This window comes from Pristis pectinata, chromosome 5 (assembly GCF_009764475.1).
Source record: "Pristis pectinata isolate sPriPec2 chromosome 5, sPriPec2.1.pri, whole genome shotgun sequence".
NCBI lineage: Eukaryota > Metazoa > Chordata > Chondrichthyes > Rhinopristiformes > Pristidae > Pristis > Pristis pectinata.
Window position 1 is genome coordinate 99,928,075 of NC_067409.1, and position 22,033 is coordinate 99,950,107.

The 22,033-nt window shown below is 38.2% G+C and overlaps 1 protein-coding gene across 1 annotated transcript in view; it reads right to left on the reverse strand.

Moving 5' to 3' along the window:
* mrpl3 (mitochondrial ribosomal protein L3) overlaps positions 1 to 22,033 on the reverse strand; it is a 47,128-nt gene that overhangs the window by 14,022 nt on the left and 11,073 nt on the right. The window contains exons 5-8 of the mRNA XM_052015662.1: positions 19,147 to 19,246; positions 16,904 to 16,964; positions 1,362 to 1,473; positions 611 to 688 (exon numbers count right to left, since the gene is read on the reverse strand). Coding sequence (XP_051871622.1) covers positions 611 to 688; positions 1,362 to 1,473; positions 16,904 to 16,964; positions 19,147 to 19,246 — 351 coding nt within the window. The remainder of the gene's footprint in view (positions 1 to 610; positions 689 to 1,361; positions 1,474 to 16,903; positions 16,965 to 19,146; positions 19,247 to 22,033) is intronic.

Consider the following 22,033-nt stretch of genomic DNA (forward strand, 5'->3'; position numbering starts at 1 on the left):
GAGAATCCACAAGTTTCTTGGACACCGTTATTGATAATAGCTTTTTATATGAGAATATTTAACCAACTGGAATTTAAATTTCTCTGACCCCATAGTGGAATTTAATTCTAAATTTATGGATTACTATTCTAATAACATAACTTCTATGCTAATACATACCAGCCCTGAAATTTAGGTAAAACCTATTCTTTATCTAGCATATGAAGTTAAGTTACAGATCATCTATGATCTCACTGAATGGAGGAATAGGGTCTAGGGGCTAAACAGCCAACCCCTGTTCCTGAATCTCAAGAATAAAGAGCTAAAAAGCTTGATAACATTCTTAAAAAGTTAAATACTAGCCTTCTGTCTAGCAATGTAAGAAGTCCATAGCAGCTGCAATTTGAGAAGGTATGCTGAAAATGGTCTGATTCAGCAGTTCAACCGACACTTTTGCCTCCTTTAAACTTAATAGACATCTTGATTTGGTCACAAGATTGCTGATAGATCAGAGTCTGACAAATAGTTTAGGGGATTTTAAATAAAATATACAGTTCTGTTCCCATTGATTAACCATTCTGCAACCCATCCCTCTCCTTCTCTGATTCAATCACAGCTCAGTAACTATCACCTTCAGTCCACGAGCTGTTCTGTAGACATTCCCCATTCTTCCAGGCATTTTCTTCCCAGGAAAAACTCTAGCAGGATCCTGTATTCAAGAAAACAAAATATAGCTTATGAGACAATGAGCAAGCTAGCAAATTAAATTTAACATTTCAGAATAAATGCTTTGCATTTAATGGTTTGCTATTAATTATCCAGGACTATATACCACTCATCTAAAATGATCACATTTTATTTGTAGAAATATCATTTCTATAGAATTTTAATATCCTATGTGCTCCTTAAGAAGAATATGAACTCAATTATGAAAGCTGCAGCTATAAAGAAATTCAAGCTAAGATCCCAACTAAAATCTGGGCACAGATTGGGATATATGGGTGGGCCACCTGAATTCAAACAACGAACATACCATGCCTCACATTTAAACAGCTCAATTCATAAAGCAATCAGCCAAAAAATCAGCTATTGGTTGCTTACAAAATTGTGCATTGGATTATTATTTTTAAAATTGCATTTTCAAAATGTAGAGAAGTATCATAAATCTTATAAGTGTCACTGCAGTTAATGTTAATTCAAAGCAGTGCAACTATCTGATGAAAACCAATCATCCTCAAACCAAAGTGAAACACATTAAATGGAAAACTCTGGTGGAATAAAAGAGTTTTGAGGGTTGAACTGCTGAATCAGACCATTAATGGAACCCACTGCAATAAGTGAACTGTAGTGCTGGAAAAACTGCATTAACAAATAACACTTACACCGCCGGGGCCTGAAGCTCCTGGCCTTCGATGGGTTTTGGTTTGTCCATGAGTTGCAGGTTGGCCTTTAAACCCCCATCTCTTCATAACTCCCTGAAAACCTTTACCAATTCTATAAGAATAGGATTAGAACACAATATATTTTATACACATTACCTCAAAGCTCCAGATCATAATTCAGATGCATTCTTCCAGGTTTTTAACAATGACTGAAAGAACAATAACTAAAAACTAGAAAACACTGAATAGATGAAATGTAGTTTCCCTTAGTGGGAAAATCATTAAGTCATTGGAAGCTACATCAAACTAAGCAATCAAAATAATACGCCAAGCAATAGCACCCACTGAATTTTCACTAGGTTTGAAACAGCAATTAATTCTACAGGACAAGAACTGGTTGATTCCAGAGAGTTTAATAAAGAAGGATAGGTTTACTGATCTAATCTGACAAATGAATATTCAATGCATTCAATTTGATTTATACGTGACTACACAAATTATGACAGGAATCCCTCGGTTTTAGGCTCTTGGATGTTTGGCTTCCACGGATAAGGAGGAATTCGTCTTGACAGATTTATATTTGTATTAAATTTTAGCAAAACCAAATGATGTTAGTTGGTTACTTGCAAGATCTAATGGACATTGCAAGCAACAGGTAATGAGCAATTTACTTTGGTTCCCAATAGGAAGGTCTCATTTGTCGATGAAAAATGATGTAAATTGGGAAACATAGCTTGAAGTGAAAACCTCGTATAATTTTGGTGAAATCAGAAGACAGCATTCTTTCATTCATAACAATGTACAGTATGTAACATATCCTAATACAACCTGTTTGAAGGCTATTTTGCAGCAGATCTTAACAAGTGCCAGCTTGAAATTCTTTCAGAAAGGTACCTAATTTTTCTGGTCACTAATCAACTGAGTAAATTCTGAGCATGTAAATGATGAACTTTAAGATTTTAATACTTTGCCTGCATTATTTACTTTGCCTGCATCACTGGTTAATCCACTTATAGGCAGACTGCTTAATTGGAAAAAAATTCATTCCTAAAATTCTACAATTTAGTGGCAGTAGGAACAACACTGCAATTTATTCTTGGTATCAGTGTGATGTTGCAACTATTTCTCCCTTTCTTCCTTATCACATTTCCTTATGATATAGAACGAGGCAATTCATTTGGCCCATCGAGTCAGAGCAACCCGATTCCCCCACTTTCTTCCCTACAATCTATTCCATCTCACATGCCTAATAATTCGCCTGATTCTTCTACTCTTTTACACTAGCGATAATTTATAGTCATCAAATAACCTTGTAACTGGCCCATATTTGGGATGTGGAAGGGAACTAGAGCAGCATGAAGAAAACCCAGGAAGAATGTGCAAACTCCACGCGAACAGCACTGGAGGTGAAGACTGAACCTGGGTCACTGGAGCTATGAGACAGCAGCACCATCTGCAGCGCCACATTGCTGCCCTTATTTGATTTGACATTTCAAATGAAATCTTTTCTGTTCTAAAATGTTTCACCGACTTGTCTTTATCCCCTAAAATTTCATTGTGAAAATGCAGGCACGGTAGTCTGGGGAAGCACGGTAGTGTAGCGGTTAGCGTAACGCTGTTACAGCGTCAGCGACCCGGGTTCAATTCCGGCCACTGTCTGTAAGGAGTTTGCACGTTCTCCCCGTGTCTGTGTGGGTTTCCTCCGGGTGTTCCGGTTTCCTCCCACACTCCAAAGTCGTACAGGTTAGGAAGTTGTGGGCATGCTATGTTGGCACCGGAAGTGTGGCAACACTTGCGGGCTGCCTCCAGAACACTCTACGCAAGATGGATTTCACTGTGTGTTTCGATGTACATGTGACTAATAAAAATATCTTATCTTAAATTTTTTGAAGCGGGGTGAGGGTATTCTGTGAACACGTATATTCTCCAATCTTGTTCTATTGTTTATTTTCTTCAGAACAGCCCCCATGCCTCAGACAAATGGCTGACTGAACTTTATTTCAATGAACACCAGCACAGATTAGTTGGCATGAATGGTCTTGGCTATTTCAAAATAGGGCAAGTGAAAACACTTGCACCTTGGACAAGTGCATTGTCTCAATGCAGTATACTGGGGAACCCTTGATCCTGTAGGTTGGCTACTGTTCAACAGTACTGGCATGATTCTGTGTAGCCTTCAGCTTTACTTAAGTGTACATGGATTTCTGTTCCAAATGGCTGTATACTTGAATTTAAGTTTTTAAATTCAATCACATCTATGATCCAACCCAAATTCATTGGAAATGAAATGGTTGAAGAAACAAAAGGATTGCTTTGATACAAGCCCTGGTTAGCTAGGAAATTGTTCTTTTGTAAGTAAAACTACAGCAAAGCCAGTTGTTTCAGTTGTGATATACCAATGCTGACTAAACATGATTATAGCTTTCTTCATCAAGAACAGTGATATCAAGAGAAATCACCTCATACAATGGGGCTAAATACAGCTTATGCATTCAATATCCAAGTAAAGAACTCACAATAGAAGAAAACAATCAGCACCTTTGCCTTGAATATGAGCACCAAGATCACGTGCCTCACTAAGGTGCCTATAGCTCCTTTAACTTAAAAATTGAAATGGAATTGGCCGCATTTGGATTCCAATTAACCACGTGTGTAATAGCACCCATATTGGACTACATGGAGGCTGATGAACAATGACTCAATTACTATACGAGGATCATACTTTTTTTATATAAAATTTGACTGAAAGGATTACTTCAAATTGATTGAATGTTAAGCAGAACTGCAAATCTACAGAGGCTTTGCTATTCATAATTTTAGCAAAAGAGACCCTCAAACTACCCGTTCTGGAGGTTTTGCACTGCCCAGAATACTTTCTCCTATTTCATTCAATCGAATTTTGGTGTATTTAACAATCAGACAGTGACTACAGCTAACTTCTATAATTCCTGATTTAGTAAGCAAGCTTACACATGAAACACCATTCATATGCCACAAGTTATCACAATGGACAAATACTGCATCTGGTTAAGCCAATTACTTCTGGAGAATTAGCTTGAAATCATCAAAATGTGTCAAATTCAGTGGGACACACTCCATTAAATGTTTTTTCTTGTAATTTGAGTACATTGGATTGTTGCTTGTGCAGTCAGTCATGGTTGGATTTTGCCGACTGAGGTCTCTATTGATTCCCTCTCATCTCATTGTTTCATAAAACATTTCAATAGATTAGATGGATCCGGCTAAATTACACCATCTTCAGCCACTTCTTCAATGAATTTCACTTAATAAGCACTCAAAGAGCCAAAACCTGCCAGATAATGGGGCAAAAGTTGGGATGTGGGAGTAACCCAAATATCTCCATTTTTTGGCTTGGACAGTTGTAGTGGGCTAAACCAGCCTTTGTTTGTAAAGTAATGTGATTCTATGAGGTCAGAAGTAGGATGTTCATTGATGATTGTAACTGAACCATGCTTCCCCCATATTCCAAAGACATGCAGGTTGGAGGTTATAGGGCCACTGTAAATTGTTCCAAGTGTGCTGATGAGTGGTAGGGTCAAGGGGAAATTGATAGAAATGTGGAGAGAATAAAATGCCTTAAGGTAAGATTCATGCGAATGAGTGCTTAATAGATGGTATGGACTATTAAACTGAAGAGCTTGTTTCTGTGCTGTATGACTCTCCGATTTGGATTGGAAAGTACAGTTAACATTTCTTGTACCTCTTTATCAATTTTTAGTCCACCTAATAAATCAACTAAATCTTCCTTTGATACAACAGCACCATCTTTATCTTTGGTTTAAAAAAAAGGATATAAAGCATTTATTTTCTCAGCCATGTCCTCTGCCTCAATGAGATCTCCTTTGTGCTCTCTGGGCAGCTCTGCCACTCCTCTTACTACCGACTTACTGTAGATGATTTTCAATGCCCTTTTATATTTGCCACTTGTCTTCTCTTATACCCCCTCCTTGCCCTACCCATTTCCTTTTTAACTTCTCCTTTGAATTTTCTATAATTAACTTGACATCTGCCATACAACATTTTTTTCTACTTCAGTTTCTCTATCTCTGGGCACCCAGTGAGCTCCAACTTTAATCATCTTACCTTTCTCCCTCGCAGAAATGTACTTAGACTGAATCTGAATCATCTCTTTAACAGCCTGACTTTGTTTAATTACAGCTTTTCCTTCCATTCTAATTTACTGAGCCAGATCTTTCTCATTCCATTGAAATAGACTGCTTGTTCTTTACAGTGGATAATATCTATTTTCACAGCTGTTCTAAATCTTAACAATACTCTGACTGCTGCTCTCTAAGTATTCCTCTACTGATACTTGCTCCATTCCTGAGAACCTTAACCATTAGCATGCTGGTCATAAAAGGTTTCCAGAATACACTAAATATTCCTCCAACTTTGTCCCTGATATTACCGTTACAATCTATATCAGCATAATTGAATACTCGCGCCCCCCCCCATTATCCCTATTTTATGATCCCCCTGGAAATTTGCTCCTCTATGTCTTTCCCATTAGATGGTGCTATATAGAGTAGCCTGAATACTGTAGTGACACATTTACTGTTTCTCAACTTAATCCAGACAGATTCTGTCCTTGACTAACAAGGACATCCTCCTCCAGTACTCTCTTTAATCAATACTGCCACCCCACTCCTCTTTTCATCCTTCCCCCAAATTTCCTGAACATGATATATCCAGGAATATTTCACATACAGTTTCTTGTGCCCTTCATTTAAGCCAGGCCTCTGTCTTGCTGGAACATCACAGTCCTATGTGACTAACTTCACCAGTAGCTTTCCAACTTTGCTTTATATATTTTGTATGCTTATTTAAGTGAGCTATAACCTTAGAACTTCTTGTAGCTCTCTTAGTCTGGTTCTATCAAAACCACGCTATTTCTTGTTCTATTGTTATCCATCCAACCCAAATCATTGTGCGTCTTTTCACACTGACACTTGAGCTCAACAAACCATGTAGGATTTGCATTAATAGTTGCAGAAATAACTGTCTGTCTCCCCATAATTATGGAATCCTCTACAACTACTGCTTTTCTCTGCCCCTCTTCAGCCCTTATCTCCATGGCATCATCTCCTGGGCTACAGTTCATCATAGTGACATCACCTCTACCAGTCTCTAATGGCTACTACTGGTTGACTCTTAATGTTCCTGCCCTTTTGGATGGCCACCCACTCACTATTCTTAATATCTTATTGTCTAGCTGCAGGATGGCTCCCTGCTGGAATGCACAACTACAGCAGCTCTCTGCCTTTCTAATGCCCTGCAGCAACCCCAGCTACCTCACCAAGCTTGAAAATTATAAACTCAAGCCCAATATATTACAAGTTTCTTTCTACACATCATTCCCTAAAGATCCCCAAAATTCCCCCAAGGCAAAGGAAAACTACATCAAATAGATCTTAGCTGCCTATTTCCTTTGCAGGAAATCCATTTTTTTAAACTTTAGTTTCACAGTTAAATCTTTGTTAATAATTAAAGTTTGACTTTAAAATTGGTTTTAAGTATGACCTAATTAAATATTAAGTCTGTAGGATTTTCTTTAAATGCCAGACTTTCTCACGGCTTCACCATTTTTTCTTGCACAAATTCCTACCATTTACACCGAATAGAAAATGTATTCTTATGTGCTTAGCATCAGTCTCAGAATATATAAACACAATATAAAGCCCTTTCTAAAAATGCACACATTCAGTTGTCACAAATTACTTAAGCTCAAAGTGAAAAATTCAAATTCTAAAAATCAGCTGGTTGAAAATGAGATGTTTTGTTCTGTAACATTTTAAAGTAAAAGTATATTGTGCTATGGAATTCCTAAATATTCATATATATTTATATTTTGGATAGAATTTGCATTTGCAATATTCCCCACAGACTTTCTGTAGGGGGGCAAGGGTGGCAATGGAAAGAGAGTGTGGCAGCATGCAGATTCGTAGATAATTACAGCTACCAGCAAACTTGAGGGAGATGCAGCTGTTAAGTGTAATGGCATAATCATAATCCAAATCTTCACCCTCTAGGTCAGCTCAACTGGAAGGTTAGAGAAGGAAGTGACATTTAGTTCACAGCACAGAAACAGCTGCTGTAGCTTTTGTTTTGTTCTGTACAAAGAGAAAGACAAAGAAAGGATGAAGGAATAAAAGAGCCTGCCCTTGAGCATCTACTTGATGGCACGGTTTTATTTTGCTGCAAGTTGCTCAGCATGGTGCAACTTCTGCTTAGTGCATCTATTTGCAGTACTCCAAAAATTAAGCCCGTGCTTTTGAATGCAATGATGTAAACAGGAATGTTGTGAATAAAATATTTTAATAAAATTTACTGACGATACCTCAATCTAAAGAGAATACAGTATCACAGTTAGAAGTTACTTAAAATTGGGTTACTCACAGGCACTGTGAATTATAATGCTTTCTTTTAGTGATAAGCCCTCTTTCAGTTGCATTAATCACATTTTCTGATGTTACCACTCTTAAACAGATCAAGGAACAGTAATTAAATGTTAAAGTGTGGTCTGATTGTACTGGTTCCACTTGTAAATAAGCAAATGAGTTTGTGCAAAATTGTGGGGGGCTAAAGGGAACAAACTGTGTTGGTATCACTATGCAAACAGCAGCTACCCTACTCCAGAATCTTGCTTCATGTAGTATTACTTCAACATGAAAAATTAATTTAAATTTTGCTGTCAGAAAGCCATTTCGCCATTGTTTCATTGAAAGATAGAAAGGTTTCCATGGAAATGGTTCTACCCGAGGTGAACCTTGTCTTTTCAGATGCGACAAAACAGAGGATGGCAAGGCAGTAGCTTTCTCCACACATGCCAGCCTCCCAATTTCATTTCTAAAATAAAGAACACCTGTAACCTGTCAATGAATTTTTGCAGAAGGCATGAGAGTAATTTTTCAATTAATGTGATTCTGTCATAAATGTTGACAGAGGCATATAAAAGGAAATTGCATACAACAATCCATGCTTTTCTCTCCTTTGAAATTTAATGGAAAAAAATTAGAGAGCATAATTTGCTGAAGTACATATTTGACACGAGGGTCCACTCCATGCAAGGTGAGGCAACCCAAAAGGAAATAAAAATAGATGAAATATCTATTAAATGATTCTCTTTAAGCACAACAATTGATCTTTGTTTTTAATGCACCCAGCATCCTCTGGAATGCGTTACATTTCAGTATCACTCTTATTTCTTTCTTTTAATGCATAAATTTGTTAAGAAAATCGAACATTTCGTGTTTGCCCAATGTAGCATTCAGATTTTAGAAATTTCTCTGGTGTATCAGCAGGATAAATAAGCCTACAGATAGCATTGAATAATTCAAGATTACGAAGGAGATGGAAAATATTTTTAGAATCATTCAGCAGAGGTGGTGGTCATGTGGTGCACTGTGCCTAATCTTTAAAAGAACTATCCAAACGACAACATTTCATAAATACTTCATTGACTGAAGAGCTTTTGGATGGCCCAAGGCCAAAAAAGGTGTTATCTAAATGCAAGTTGTTTCTTTATTCAGTTCTGATTTTATTTGATGCCTCATAACACTCCTACAATCTCTTATTCAAATTTCTTCAGTCTGGTTTCTACAATGTCTATAATCTTGAGAATGCGTAGCCTGAAGTCAGAAATAACATCTTGTGCACTTTCTTCACCCTTTCTGCCATAGTCATAGAGTTATATAGCACGGAAACAAGCCTTTCAGCCCAATTTGTCCATGCCGACCAAGTTGCCTACCTGAACTGTTCCCATTTGCCTGCGTCTGGCCCACATCACTAAGTCTTTTCCATCCATGTACAGTGACATGCAAAAGTTTGGGCACCCCTGGTCAAAATTTCTGTTACTGTGAAAAGCCAAGCAAGTAAAAGATGACCTGATTTCCAAAAGGCATAAAGTTAAAGACGACACATTTCTTTACTATTTTAAGTAAGATTACTATTTTATTTCCACCTTTTACAGTTTCAAAATAACAAAAAAGGAAAAGAGCCCAAAGCAAAAGTTTGGGCACCCTGCATGGTCAGTACTTAGTAACACCCCCTTTGGCAAGTATCATAGCTTGTAAACACTTTCTGTAGCCAGCTAAGAGTCTTTCAATTCTTGTTTGGGGGAATTTTCACCCATTCTTCCTTGCAGAAGGCTTCTAGTTCTGTGAGATTCTTGGGCCGTCTTGCATGCACTGCTCTTTTGAGGTCTATCCACAGATTTTTCTATGATGTTTAGGTCGGGGGACTGGGAGGGCCATGGCAAAACCTTCAGCTTGTGCCCCTTGAGGTAGTCCATTGTGAATTTTGAGGTGTGTTTAGGATTGTTATCCTGTTGTAGAAGCCATCCTCTTTTCATCTTCAGCTTTTGTTTTACAGATGGTGTGATGTTTGCTTCCAGAATTTGCTGGTATTTAATTGAATTCATTCTTCCCTCTACCAGTAAAATGTTCCCCGTGCCACTGGCTGCAACACAAGCCCAAAGCATGATCGATCCACCCCCATGCTTAACAGTTGGAGAGGTGTTCTTTTCATGAAATTCTGCACCCTTTTTTCTCCAAACAAACCTTTGCTCATTGCAGCCAAGAAGTTCTATTTTAACTTCATCAGTCCACAGGACTTGTTTCCAAAATGCATGAGGCTTGTTTAGATCTTCCTTTGCAAACTTCTGACACTGAATTTTGTGGTGACGATGCGGGAAAGGTTTTCTTCTGATGACTCTTCCATAAGGGTCACATTTGTGCAGGTGTTGCTGCACAGTAGAACAGTGCACCACCACTCCAGAGTCTGCTAAATCTTCCTGAAAGTCTTTTGCAGTCAAACAGGGATTTTGATTTGCCTTTTTAGCAATCCTATGAGCAGTTCTCTCGGAAAGTTTTCTTGGTCTTCCAGACCTCAACTTGGCCTCCACCGTTCCTGTTAACTGCCATTTCTTAATTACATTACGAACTGAGGAAACGGCTACCTGAAAACGCTTTGCTATCTTCTGATAGCCCTCGCCTGCTTTGTGGGCATCATTTATTTTAATTTTCAGAGTGCTAGGCAGCTGCTTTGAGGAGCCCATGGCTGCTGATTGTTGGGACAAGGTTTGAGGAGTCAGGGTATTTATAAAGATTTGAAATTTGCATCACCTGGCCTTTCCTAAGGATGACTGTGAACAAGCCCTAACAAGCTAATGAAGGTCTGAGACCTTGGTAAAAATTAACTGAGAGCTCAAATCTCTTGGGGTGCCCAAACCTTTGCATGGTGCTCCTTTCCTTTTTTCACTCTAAAATTGAACAAAACAAAAATAATACACTAATCTTGCTTAAAATGTTGAAAAGAATGTTTCATCTTTAACTTTATGACTTTTGGAGATCAGTTCATCTTCTACTCACTTGACTATTCACAGTAACAGAAATTTTGACCAGGGTGCCCAAACTTTTGCATGCCACTGTATCTGTCCAAATGTCTTTTAAATATTGTAATTGTACAAGCCTCTACGACTTCCTCTGGCAGCTTGTTCCATATACCACCACCTTCTGTGTGAAAAACTTGCCCCTCAGGTCCCCTTCAAATCTTTCCCCTCTCACCCCTCTCACCTATGCGCTCTAGGTTTAGACTTCCTTATACTAGGAAAAAGACCATGACCATTCACCTTATGCATGCCACTCATGATCTTATATACCTCTAAAAGGTCACCACTCAGCCTCCTCCACTCCAGAGAAAAGCCCCAGCCCATCCAGTGTCTCACTACCATTCAAGCCCTCCAGTTCCAGTAACATCCTCATGAATCTTTTATGCACCCTTTCCAGTTTAATGACATCCTTCCAATAACTGGGCGACCAGAACAGCACATTATTAATACTCCAAGTGTAGTCTCACCAACATCTAGTACAGCTGTAATATGACATCGCAACTCTTGTACTCACTGCCCTGACTGATGAAGGCAAGCGTGCCAAATGCCTTCTCCACCAGCATGACTACCTGTGTTGTCACTTTCAAGGAATTATGTACTTGCACCCCTTGGTCTCGCTGCCCTACAATACTCCCCAGGGGCCTGCCATTTACTGTGCAAGTCCTGCCCTGGTTTAACTTCCCAAAGTGCATCACTCTGCAGCTGCCCGAGTTAATTTCCATCTGCCATTCCTTTGTGCACTTTCGTAGTTCATCTAGATCCTGTTGTAACCTTAGGCAACCTCCTTCACTGTCCACTACATCATTAATTTTATTGTCATCTGGTTGTGCCACATGCATTCTCATCCAAATCATTAACATATACGACAGACAAAAGGCGACCCAGTGCTGATCCCCGTGGCACACCACTGGTCACAGGTCTCCAATCTGAAAACCAATCCTCCACTACCATCCTCTGACTCCTACCACCAAAACAATTTCAAATCCAATTGGCTAGCTTAGCTCAAATCCCATGTGATCTAACCTTCCGGGGAGCCTACCATGGGGACCTTGTCAAAAGCCTTGCTAATGTCCAGCTAGACAATGTCTACCACCCTGTTCTCGTCAATCCTCTTGATCACCTCTTCAAAAAACACAAAATTTGTGAGACATGATTTCCATGCATGCAGCCATGCTGACTATCCCGAATCAGTCCTTGCCTTTCCAAATGCAGGTAGATCCTGTCTCTCAGAATCCCTTCCAGTAACTTCCCCACCACTGATGTTAGGCTCATCGGGCTGTAGCTCCCTGGCTTGTCCTGATAGCCCTTGCAAGCTGCTAATACTGCTCCACCACCATCCAATATATCTCCTCTGGTTCCACCCTTAGCTGACTCAACACCAGCTCTGTATTGTTCACTTCCACTATTAGCAACACCAGAGTACCACGGGATCCATTGCTGGCTTGACATTCAATGCTGCTAAGTGAAGCATGAAGATATTATCTCAAAACAGGCAACACCTGGACTTACCTCATGATATTAAATGACTTAACTATTGCCTGACAAAACATGCTGAACATGCGTTTGCTGAGGGATGCTTCAATTCCCCCACATCGGACACAAGTCAATTTTGTTTCCTTGCCTTATCATTCAGAGATACCTGTTCTAAGTGCAATCTCCTTATTCTCCCTAAAGGCAGTATTTTGAATAACTGATAATATCTGGAAAGCAGAAATAGTTTTGTCACTTTGGGTGCATTATACTGTGCCTGCCTGCATCATCAGAAACCACAGGCTGGAAATTTTTTTGGATTTGATGGTATTTCGAATCTATTTCTTTACTGCAAAGAACTTTGAGATGACCAAGATTGTAGAAGTCACTACACAAATGTGAATCCTTGTCTTTTGAGTTCAGCCATGGCTTTGAATGGACATTTTAACCTTACTCAAAATAGTGCAGAGGGTGCACTCCCATGCAAGTAGGCTCAGCAACAGCCATAAAACAAGAACAGTACTGATAAATTTTCTGGCCATGCTGTATACAGACAGACTTTTATCCAGATAAACAGCCTGGACAATTAGTAGTTAAGAAGTGGAAGAGTTAGTTATGATACAGCCACTCCTTAAACTAAAAAATAATTAATATCTCCCAACTATGAGAAAATTCTTCCACAACCAACTGAAATTGATAAACCTTTCATTCATTTGTTTTGGTGGTGAGAGAATGTGAGCCACAGGCTAGCAGTGACACTTTTTACATGGGCTTTTATGTAGATATTTGAAAAGAAGATGCTTTCTGTGCAAAATGCCTTGAGCACAATCTTCATCAGGAGCTCTAAATTTTTAATTCTGAAGCTGTCACTAATGAAACAATAAAAGGACAAATATATTACTTTCCACATGGAGACAATAATTAACTCTATATCTTATGCCATTGGGTATGATTTTAATATACCTTAAATTCAGTTTTATTCAGAGATTAATTTGATCTGTCCAGCTGACAAAACATTATGTTATAATTAATTTTAAATGAATGTCTTCATGATCGTGGGTCTAATATGGATGTCAAACATTAAAATAATGAATTCTGAGAAGAGCTAGTTCTGAAGCTAGGTAATGATCTTGCACTTCAAGACTCAGATCATAATAGCCATCACTTCTTCCAGTCCAGTTCTCAAATATTACCATCTCTTGCTCATTAAATTATAATGAAAAACAATTTCATAACTGATTTTTTTTTTGAACAAGGTGCCAATAACTGCAGACATCAGCATTCGGCAATGATCAATCCAGTTGGATAATAAAATCTCAACTTTAAAAAAAAAAGTCACCATTCATTTTCTGCAGTTTATGGTGCATAGTCTTTTAGCAGAATGCACATACCCTATTGCACACAAGTTAGAGCATATTCAAAATCAGACAAATACAAGTCGAGATGAATTTGCTACATGCATATAAAACTGGCTGCACACAGCAGTTGTAAACTGGAAATTTCAATCACTAGGGGTTTGTACTCAAGTAGCCTTCTCTATCTAATCAGCACATGACACATTCAAATGTCTAGAACATTACTTTGCAGTCCACATCATCTTCACACAGTTCAGCAACTTTATTAAAACTAGCCCTTGTATTAAAATATTACATTAGGTTGATCAAGGACTTCTACTATTCAGAGTGAAAATATTGCCTCATCTACAGTATTTGAAATCAAATAGGTCAAGATCCTTAAAATCTGTTTTAAGGAATTTTTAAATGCATTTGCGGATGATCAGTTCCTACTTACTGAAAATCTTATCTGTCATGTAATTAAAAAATCTAAATCCACAGTACTTACAATTTCAAGCAATTATGATTTACGTTTTTCAGACACTTTTTGAGTAGATTTAACTGCTTTCAATATGATAAACAGTAAGTGAAATAAGAGATGGACAGAAGTTGCATTTTTTTTTAAACACCTTTAACATCCTCAGGATATCCCAAAACACTTCACAGTCAATTACTTACTCTGAAATGGAGTCACTTTTATGATGTTGGGAAAAACAACAGTTAGCATTGCCTCATAAACAGCAATAAAATAAATAATTATGTTTTGCAGGAGAGAAGCAGGGAAGAGGGTTCAAACAATTCTGGTGAGACATGAGTATTGGCCAGAATATCAGGACATCTTCCAACACTTTATTTAAGAGGGCAATAGGATTGTTTTTTGTCCACCTTGAACAAGTATATGGTGCCTTGATTTAATATCATCTGAAAGAAGGTAACCCCATCAGTTCAGCATTTTCCTAGGACTGGAGCCACAGTTACTACTTTAGGGACAAAAATGGACATGTAACAAGAAGTCTGTCCAAAAGCAGCTGCTTGTAAATACATAGGATATGTGGCAGAAGAAAAACCCAAGAACGCACCAATCTTTATGCTTCATTTGAGCACTCTCCCATCTCTCAGCTAAATCAATCAGTGTAACCTTCCACTTCTGCTTCCCTTGCCCAGCCCCCTCTTAAATGTATCCACATTATTCCTTTCAACTACTCTCTATGGAGCAAGTTCTGTAAAGTCTTTGTGTAAAGAAGTATTTTCTGAATTCTATTTTTGATAAGTTGGTGGCCGTTAGTTTAGCTTTTCACCAATCATACAAGTTTTCTCTCTGCATCCACTCTATCAAAACCAACCATTGTAAAGACCTCTATTTGGTTATTTCTCAGTCTTTACTCTAGAAAAGAGAGATGAGGGTTTACTAAATGAGGACAACACATTCAGTACACCTCATCAGATTTAGGTACAGCTATTCAACCCAAAGTTATCCATAATACAAGCTTCAATCAAAAAGCTTAAAGACAACAGTACCCATTAAACTTAGCAAATACAATCCTCAACCATGCTGCTGAATCACTTTATCGGGACTATCTGTCTCAATGCATTCCTACCGAGCACAATGTGGTTGAGAAGTGGTGCATTTAAGTATGCTGTGCAAAAAACGTGCAAAGAGATAAGAAAAACCGATTACCAGCAATAGCAATTAATTATTTTAGTACATGGAAATATCATTAAGGAAGACGCTCTAAGAGTAAATGTTTCTAAAAAAGAATTAGAGTAATGAAATTATTAAAATTGCTCTCCACATTTCCATTTATCAAAATGCTTTTGCTGAAATAAATTGCGTCCATGCATTTTATCATTATTAAACAATTTGTCCCTAAAATCACAAAAGAAATTTAAACAAATTTAAGGAAACACTTACATTATTCCCTCTGATAGTCATTAAAATATTTTTATATATACAGCTCGGTAATGGGCCCTTCCGGCCCAATGAGCCTGCGCCGCCCAATTACATCCGTTAACCTACTAACCCGTACGTCTTTGGAATGAGAGAGGAAACCGGAGCACCAGTCATGGGGAGAACATACAAACTCCTTACAGACAGTGGTGGGGATTGAGCCCCGATCGCTGGCGCTGTAATAGCGTTACCCTAATCGCTATGTTTGGAATTTTTTTTTAAATAAAGGAATAGGAAAATCCTGGTATTGACTGCAAATGCTAGGCAACGTCAAAGAATTCCACAGTTTTATTGCATATTTCACACTCCCACCACCCTTTGAGAAAGTCTAGAATTTTTTCAAGTATTCGCTGCACCACAGATGTTTCAATAGCAATATACCATTTTAGTATTTATGGATGTAGCTTTATTTACAATGATACAACTGTCAAAATTTGCATACTGCATCAGGATCAGAGCTATTGGATGCATTATTATAATACAAGTTCAGAAACTGGACACTGCTGGTCAGCCTTCAATTTCTACAGTCCATAAATGCAAGGTCACACAAAACTCTGCTCTCTCCACATCCTAAGATGCAGCACACCCTGTTCTATAATTTTGAGTAAAGGACACATAGGGATTGAGAGGAAAAACTGTAGTCATCTCTGGAAGTCATCACCTGCAAGGGCGGCAGAAACAGAATCAGTGTCTTTGGAAACAATTTGGACACTTGAGAGAGAATAATTTGCCAAGTAGAATGTCGGACTCAATGTTACAGACTCAATGGACTGAATGGCTTCATCTCCGCCATAACAATCTCATGATTCTGTTCACCCAACAGATCTGTGCTTGCTCACCTTAATGGGGCCCAGTTGAAAAATGCCTGAATTGTAAAGTTCACATCCTTATTTTCTAATGCCTTAATGATTCCATCATTCCTACCTGTAACCTTCTCCAGCATTGAAACCTGCCAGATGTATTCCTTTAATTTGATTATTTTCACCTCTGCTGGCTATGTCTTTGGTTACCAAGGCCTTAAATTTTAAGAATTCCTTCCGAGACTTCTCCCTCTCCCTCTCCCTTTTTTTGACCATTTAGGACGTTCCTTACAACCCACCTCTTTGGCCAAGCTTTTGGTCATCTAGCCTAAAATGTGCTTCAGTGGCACTGCAGCAATCATTTTAGTTTACGCTCCCCTGAAAGGCTTTGAATGGTTTGCTGTGTAAAATCCATTATGCAATTAGAAGTTACTACTGTTCACACAGGAAAGGGATGATTCACCTCAAGTCAAAGCTCAGCATTCAGGGCAGGGTGGCACAAGATGGTGAAATACACCTTTTCATGAACAATTATAAATTCTACCTTTCTCTCTTAACTTTAAGCAGGACATAGGACTTACGTTTTTGCTGTGACATCAACATATTGGCCTGGTCGAAAGTGAGCAGCATATAAAGGAGTACCTGGAATAAATTCAAGATCAAATTTAAGGCAACCACACATCATCATGAATGATTCCAATGTTAAAAATTAGATTATTAAGGGTAAAACACAGGAGTAATGCAAATCATGCCATAATTACTTATATTATGCATTATATCTACTTTCAAACTTTTCCTAATTTTCTTCTCCTCAAAATGTTAATTCCACGTTGGGAAACTCCTGCCCACAGAAATCAAACAGATTGACCAGAGGGCTGGATAAGTCAGAGACACTGAGGGTAGCTGTAGCCTGGACTTAGAAATTTGTAGAGATCAACCAAATAAGTTGATAGCCAGAGACTGTGGAAGAAAGGCCAATATTTCACTGCCTATTACCAGAATTCTGACAATGCAGAAATTGACTGAGGAAAATTAATCCATACGCCTTTAATCTCCATTATGGTAGTTAATAGTTCACTGTTGAAGCTCTATTCTTTAAATGTAGATATTAAATTCCACAACAGACCATGATGTTCCAACTGCTAAAAAAAGATTATGAAAATGAAATTTAAAAAAACTGCATAATGGATATCTGAAATAAAAATAGAAATGATAGAAACACTCTAAGTCAAGCAGCATCTGTGGAAAGAGAAACAGAGTTAATACCTCAGGTCCATTTTTGTTTCAGACTACTGTAGGAATGGATTACAATTTGCAGCGAGCTGGCCAAGTTAGGCACAAGCAATTAAATTATTTATCTACATATTAACATAAAAATTGGAGCAGGAGCAGAACCCTCAGCTTCTTAACCCTGCTCCACCATTTAATGAGATAGTGGTTGCTCTGAATGCAATATCAACTCCACATTCCCATCTACCTGAGATAACCTTTCACCCATTTGCTTATTAAAAATTAATCTAACTCAGTCTTTACGATATTCAAAGACTCTGCTTCCAATATCCCTTGAGGAAAAGAGACCCAAAGATTCATGACCCTCGGACAAAATTTCACCTCAACTGTGCCTAACTGAGTGACTCCCTGTTCTAGATTGTCCCATAAGAGGAAACATCCTCCCCACATTCAACTCATCAAGATCCCTGACTTTATCTGCTCTTTCACATGACCATGTAAGATTCCATGGCACTATTTAAGAAAGGATCTGGAAGGTTAACTGCAGAGCCTAATGAATGACTTGGGTGAATCTTAATCAAGTCACCCATTACTCTTCTACAGTCCAGCAAATACAAGCTGTCTGTTCAAGCTTTCATCATAAGACAACTCGCCATTCAAGATATTAGTCCAATAAAGTTTCTCTCAAATGAGACCAATCATGTAAAGCAGTACTCCAGCTGTGGCCTCATCAATGCCCTTTATAAATGAAGCAAAACCTCCTTAGATTTGATTTCAATTTCCTTAGCAATATGATTATTTTCTGCTAGCTTTCTTAATTACTTGCTATACCTGCATAATAGCATTTTACAAATCACACACTAAGACATCCAGATCCTTCTGCAACCTTAGACATCTGGACAATTTCACATTTCCCCACATTATACTCTGTTTTGACAGATCTTTACCCACTTGCAAATCCATTAATAGCGTCCCTACAGCGTCTTCACGACTTACTTACGTACCCATCTTTGTCTCATCAGCAAATTCAGCAATAATGCCTTTGGTTCCTTCACGCAAGTCATTCATTAGACTCTGCAGATAACCTTCCAGATCCTTTCTTAAATAGTGCCATGGAATCTTACATAGTCACATGAAAGAGCAGATAAAGTCCTCAATTTGATATTCTGCATGCATTTTATGGAATGATGTAGCATTAAGTTATCCACTGGCATCCAGAACTCTGCTCTATTGATCTTGGGTGATAACTTAGAACCACACCATGGAAGCTGAAGTATTTAAATTCACAAAATTAATTAAACACACATCTGCAATAATGACCATGTTCTTTTTAAAACCTATCTGGCCCACTAATGGAAATCTGTTACCCTTCCCCAATCAGGAAATCCACATCAACCATAGCAACATGCTTGACTCTTAACTGCCTCTGAAACAGCCTCGCATGTTCAGGAAAATTAGGGATGGTCGGTGATACACACATACCAGAAACAGATAAGAATATCACATGTAGTCCAATAAATATCAGTATGTTCTCGATGTTTGTCTGTCTTTGCCCATCCCAAAACAAATACACAAGCTCTATTTGAGATATTACCTGGTTTAATAATAGCATTTTCGGAGACCCTGAATGTTGCCAATTTCCGTTTTGGGGGTATGCCAGCTAGCCGGTACTTTTCCATAACAGTTTCTGGCTTCTACAGAAAGAAAAACAACAAATGTATAAATCATAAAGTGATGATACCTTCACAGGCAGTATGTTTTTTTTGCACATAACCAGTTCACTGGAAAACTAATTCTATGCAAGGATTTTGGCTGATGAGAGATTATTCTGCACTGTCACTCTGCACAATAATTTTGCTATAATTTATTCCAATTTGAACAATTTTTACTGCATTTAATTTGTTGGTACATTAAGCAACAAAGACACAAATAATCTCTACCTTTCACAGCCCTTTCAAAATGTACCAAAGTCCTTTACAGCCAGTAAAATACTTAAGTGTAGTCACTGATGTAATATACCAAAGGCAGCAAAAAAATGAATCCCAGAAAGCTCCCACAAAGTGCAGTGTGATAATGACCAGATAATCTGTTTGACTGAGAGATATATGACAGCAAGGACACCTGTCAGAACTCTTTGCCCTCAGTTGAATAGTGCTGTGAAATCTTTTGAGAAAGACACAGCTTCAATCTAATGCCTTATCTTGAAAGATTGTACATCAGTATTGCACTGGAGTGCCAGCCTAGGTCTGTGTTCAAGTCCTCAGAGTGGGATTCTAATTACTTATTGAGATTAACTTAATTTAGTTTCCAGTTCAAAGCAGACTACCATGCAAATCGTAAACTAGCATCAACCCTCAATCATAAAAACGCAAAACATTCCATTCAGATTTCATCAAACGTTAAGCAATAAGAAATGTTCCAATTGTCAGCATCTACAATATATTGCTTCAGATGCAATATATTACTTTGTACTTAAATATTTACACATGGTGATAACGGTTTAACTAGGAAACTGCTTGCAACTTCAGTGGCACACCACACTATGATGAAAGCACATTCATCCCTTATGAAAAATGGCACAATTTCTGCAATTAAAATGCCTTAATAATCTTCAGGATGGGGTGAAAATTATGTTAGTAGATCAAAAAGGGAAGAAAGCTTTGTTGGAGAAGGTTAAGAAGCATGGTGTTTAACAGACTAGCAGGTCACAGTCCTAGATGCTGCTACTGTCAACAAGAATCTTCACTTTTGCATATGGAAGGAAGGAAGGTGAGAAAGAAAAATCAGGAAAATAAGATGAAATAATTAATAGCTGTGTTCTTCCATGCATTTCTGACGTGCTTGGTAAATGACACAAGATTTCACTGAAGCAAGAATTAACTCTTTATTCCTACTTTCTTGTTAACACTTGTTTAATGACCAGAGTTTCTGAACACAGTGTTCTCACCTATAGACCAGATTTTAATTCTCTATATCTGTGAAATTTAACAGAGTCCCCTTCGGTTTTCCATAGCAACGGGCTGAATCTTGCTGGTAAATGTCAACTTTTCCATGTTAAACAGCTGGCTTTGATCTTCATAAATGGAAACCAACTTGGGACCTCAGGACATGCAGTGTCAAGCTCACAAGTCCCAAATTTGCTGAAAGATTGTGCCACTGAAACTATTTTCTTGATTCACTGCTGCACTCCACATGGGACCCAATGACAGTGCATGAACTTAATCAAATGCCCTAGCAGCTACAAATCCTGCACCAGGACCCACAAGTCCATTCAGTTCAGTTGAGATTTTACAGCTCTGAGGAAGAAAGTAAGAATAAAGCAAGGAAGGCTAGTGGCATTTGTAATTACATATTTGCAAAAAGTTTAATTATTTAGAAGTGTTTTAAATAAATTTTATTCTTGAAAAGTGTTTTTTTCTGTTATTTTTTATTCAATAGCTTTTGACTGCTTCAGAAATGCTTCTGAATGTCAGGGATGTCATTCTAACAGCTTTGACAGGTGGCAAAACCAGTAGTGTGACTTTGCCAGTTGTCAATGGTTTCCTCAGCAACTTCTTGAGTCAGGGCTTATTCTGGGCCATCCACATCATTCAGCTACATTGCATGAGGCCTTGGTGCAATGCGGGGCTTCTTCAGATGTACCTTAGTCAGTGAGTTCAGCCTTGTGCACCTGACCCTGAATAATGGGGGGCACTGGTGAAATTGAGCAGCGAGTGCAGGCAGCAAGCCCCACTGTCTGATATTTCTATAGTTATATTTTCTTCTGCCAAACATTGTTTCATCATAAACACAGGCTCAGAAAATGCCAGGAAATTAACAGCTTGTTAATTGAATGTCATCTGAGCATTAAAAAAGCACTTGATAATTTGCGGCAAGCAAAATATACGCCGTGAACTACAAATTGGCATAAACTATCAGATGATTTGCACTAGCTTTGGAAAAAGAACAGATATTGCTGTCAATTTCCCCATTAATTCTGAGAAATTGCTGCACTTATATAGTAAATATGAATTCCATTTTGAGTTGAAGGATGAAAAAGAAACCTACGGACATATTCTTAATTGCACCACTTCAGAAAATTTTGTGCCACTGACTGAAGAACATTTCCCCTGACTATAATGTTCAGAGTATAATTTGGTACTCAAAAATTACAGGGAACTTTCTTTGCAGTTTATGTGGAAATCAATTTGCGGAAAAGCTGGGATAGAACATTATGCAACACTGTCTTCACCACATAGATTACAGTCCTTCAAGAAAGTAACTCACCACTACCTCCTTGAGAGCGCTTAGGGATGGGGAATAAAAGCTGGCTTTCCCCATGATACCTACTGCCCACTGCAGTTCATTGCCGTGTGAAAAAGAGACATCATTAAAAATAAACAGATGCTAATGACCTAAATCCAAAGGAATCCCAAACCATTATGGAAAAAAAATCTTGACAAACAAATTGGATCCCTTCTTAAAAATCACTGTTTGTTCCA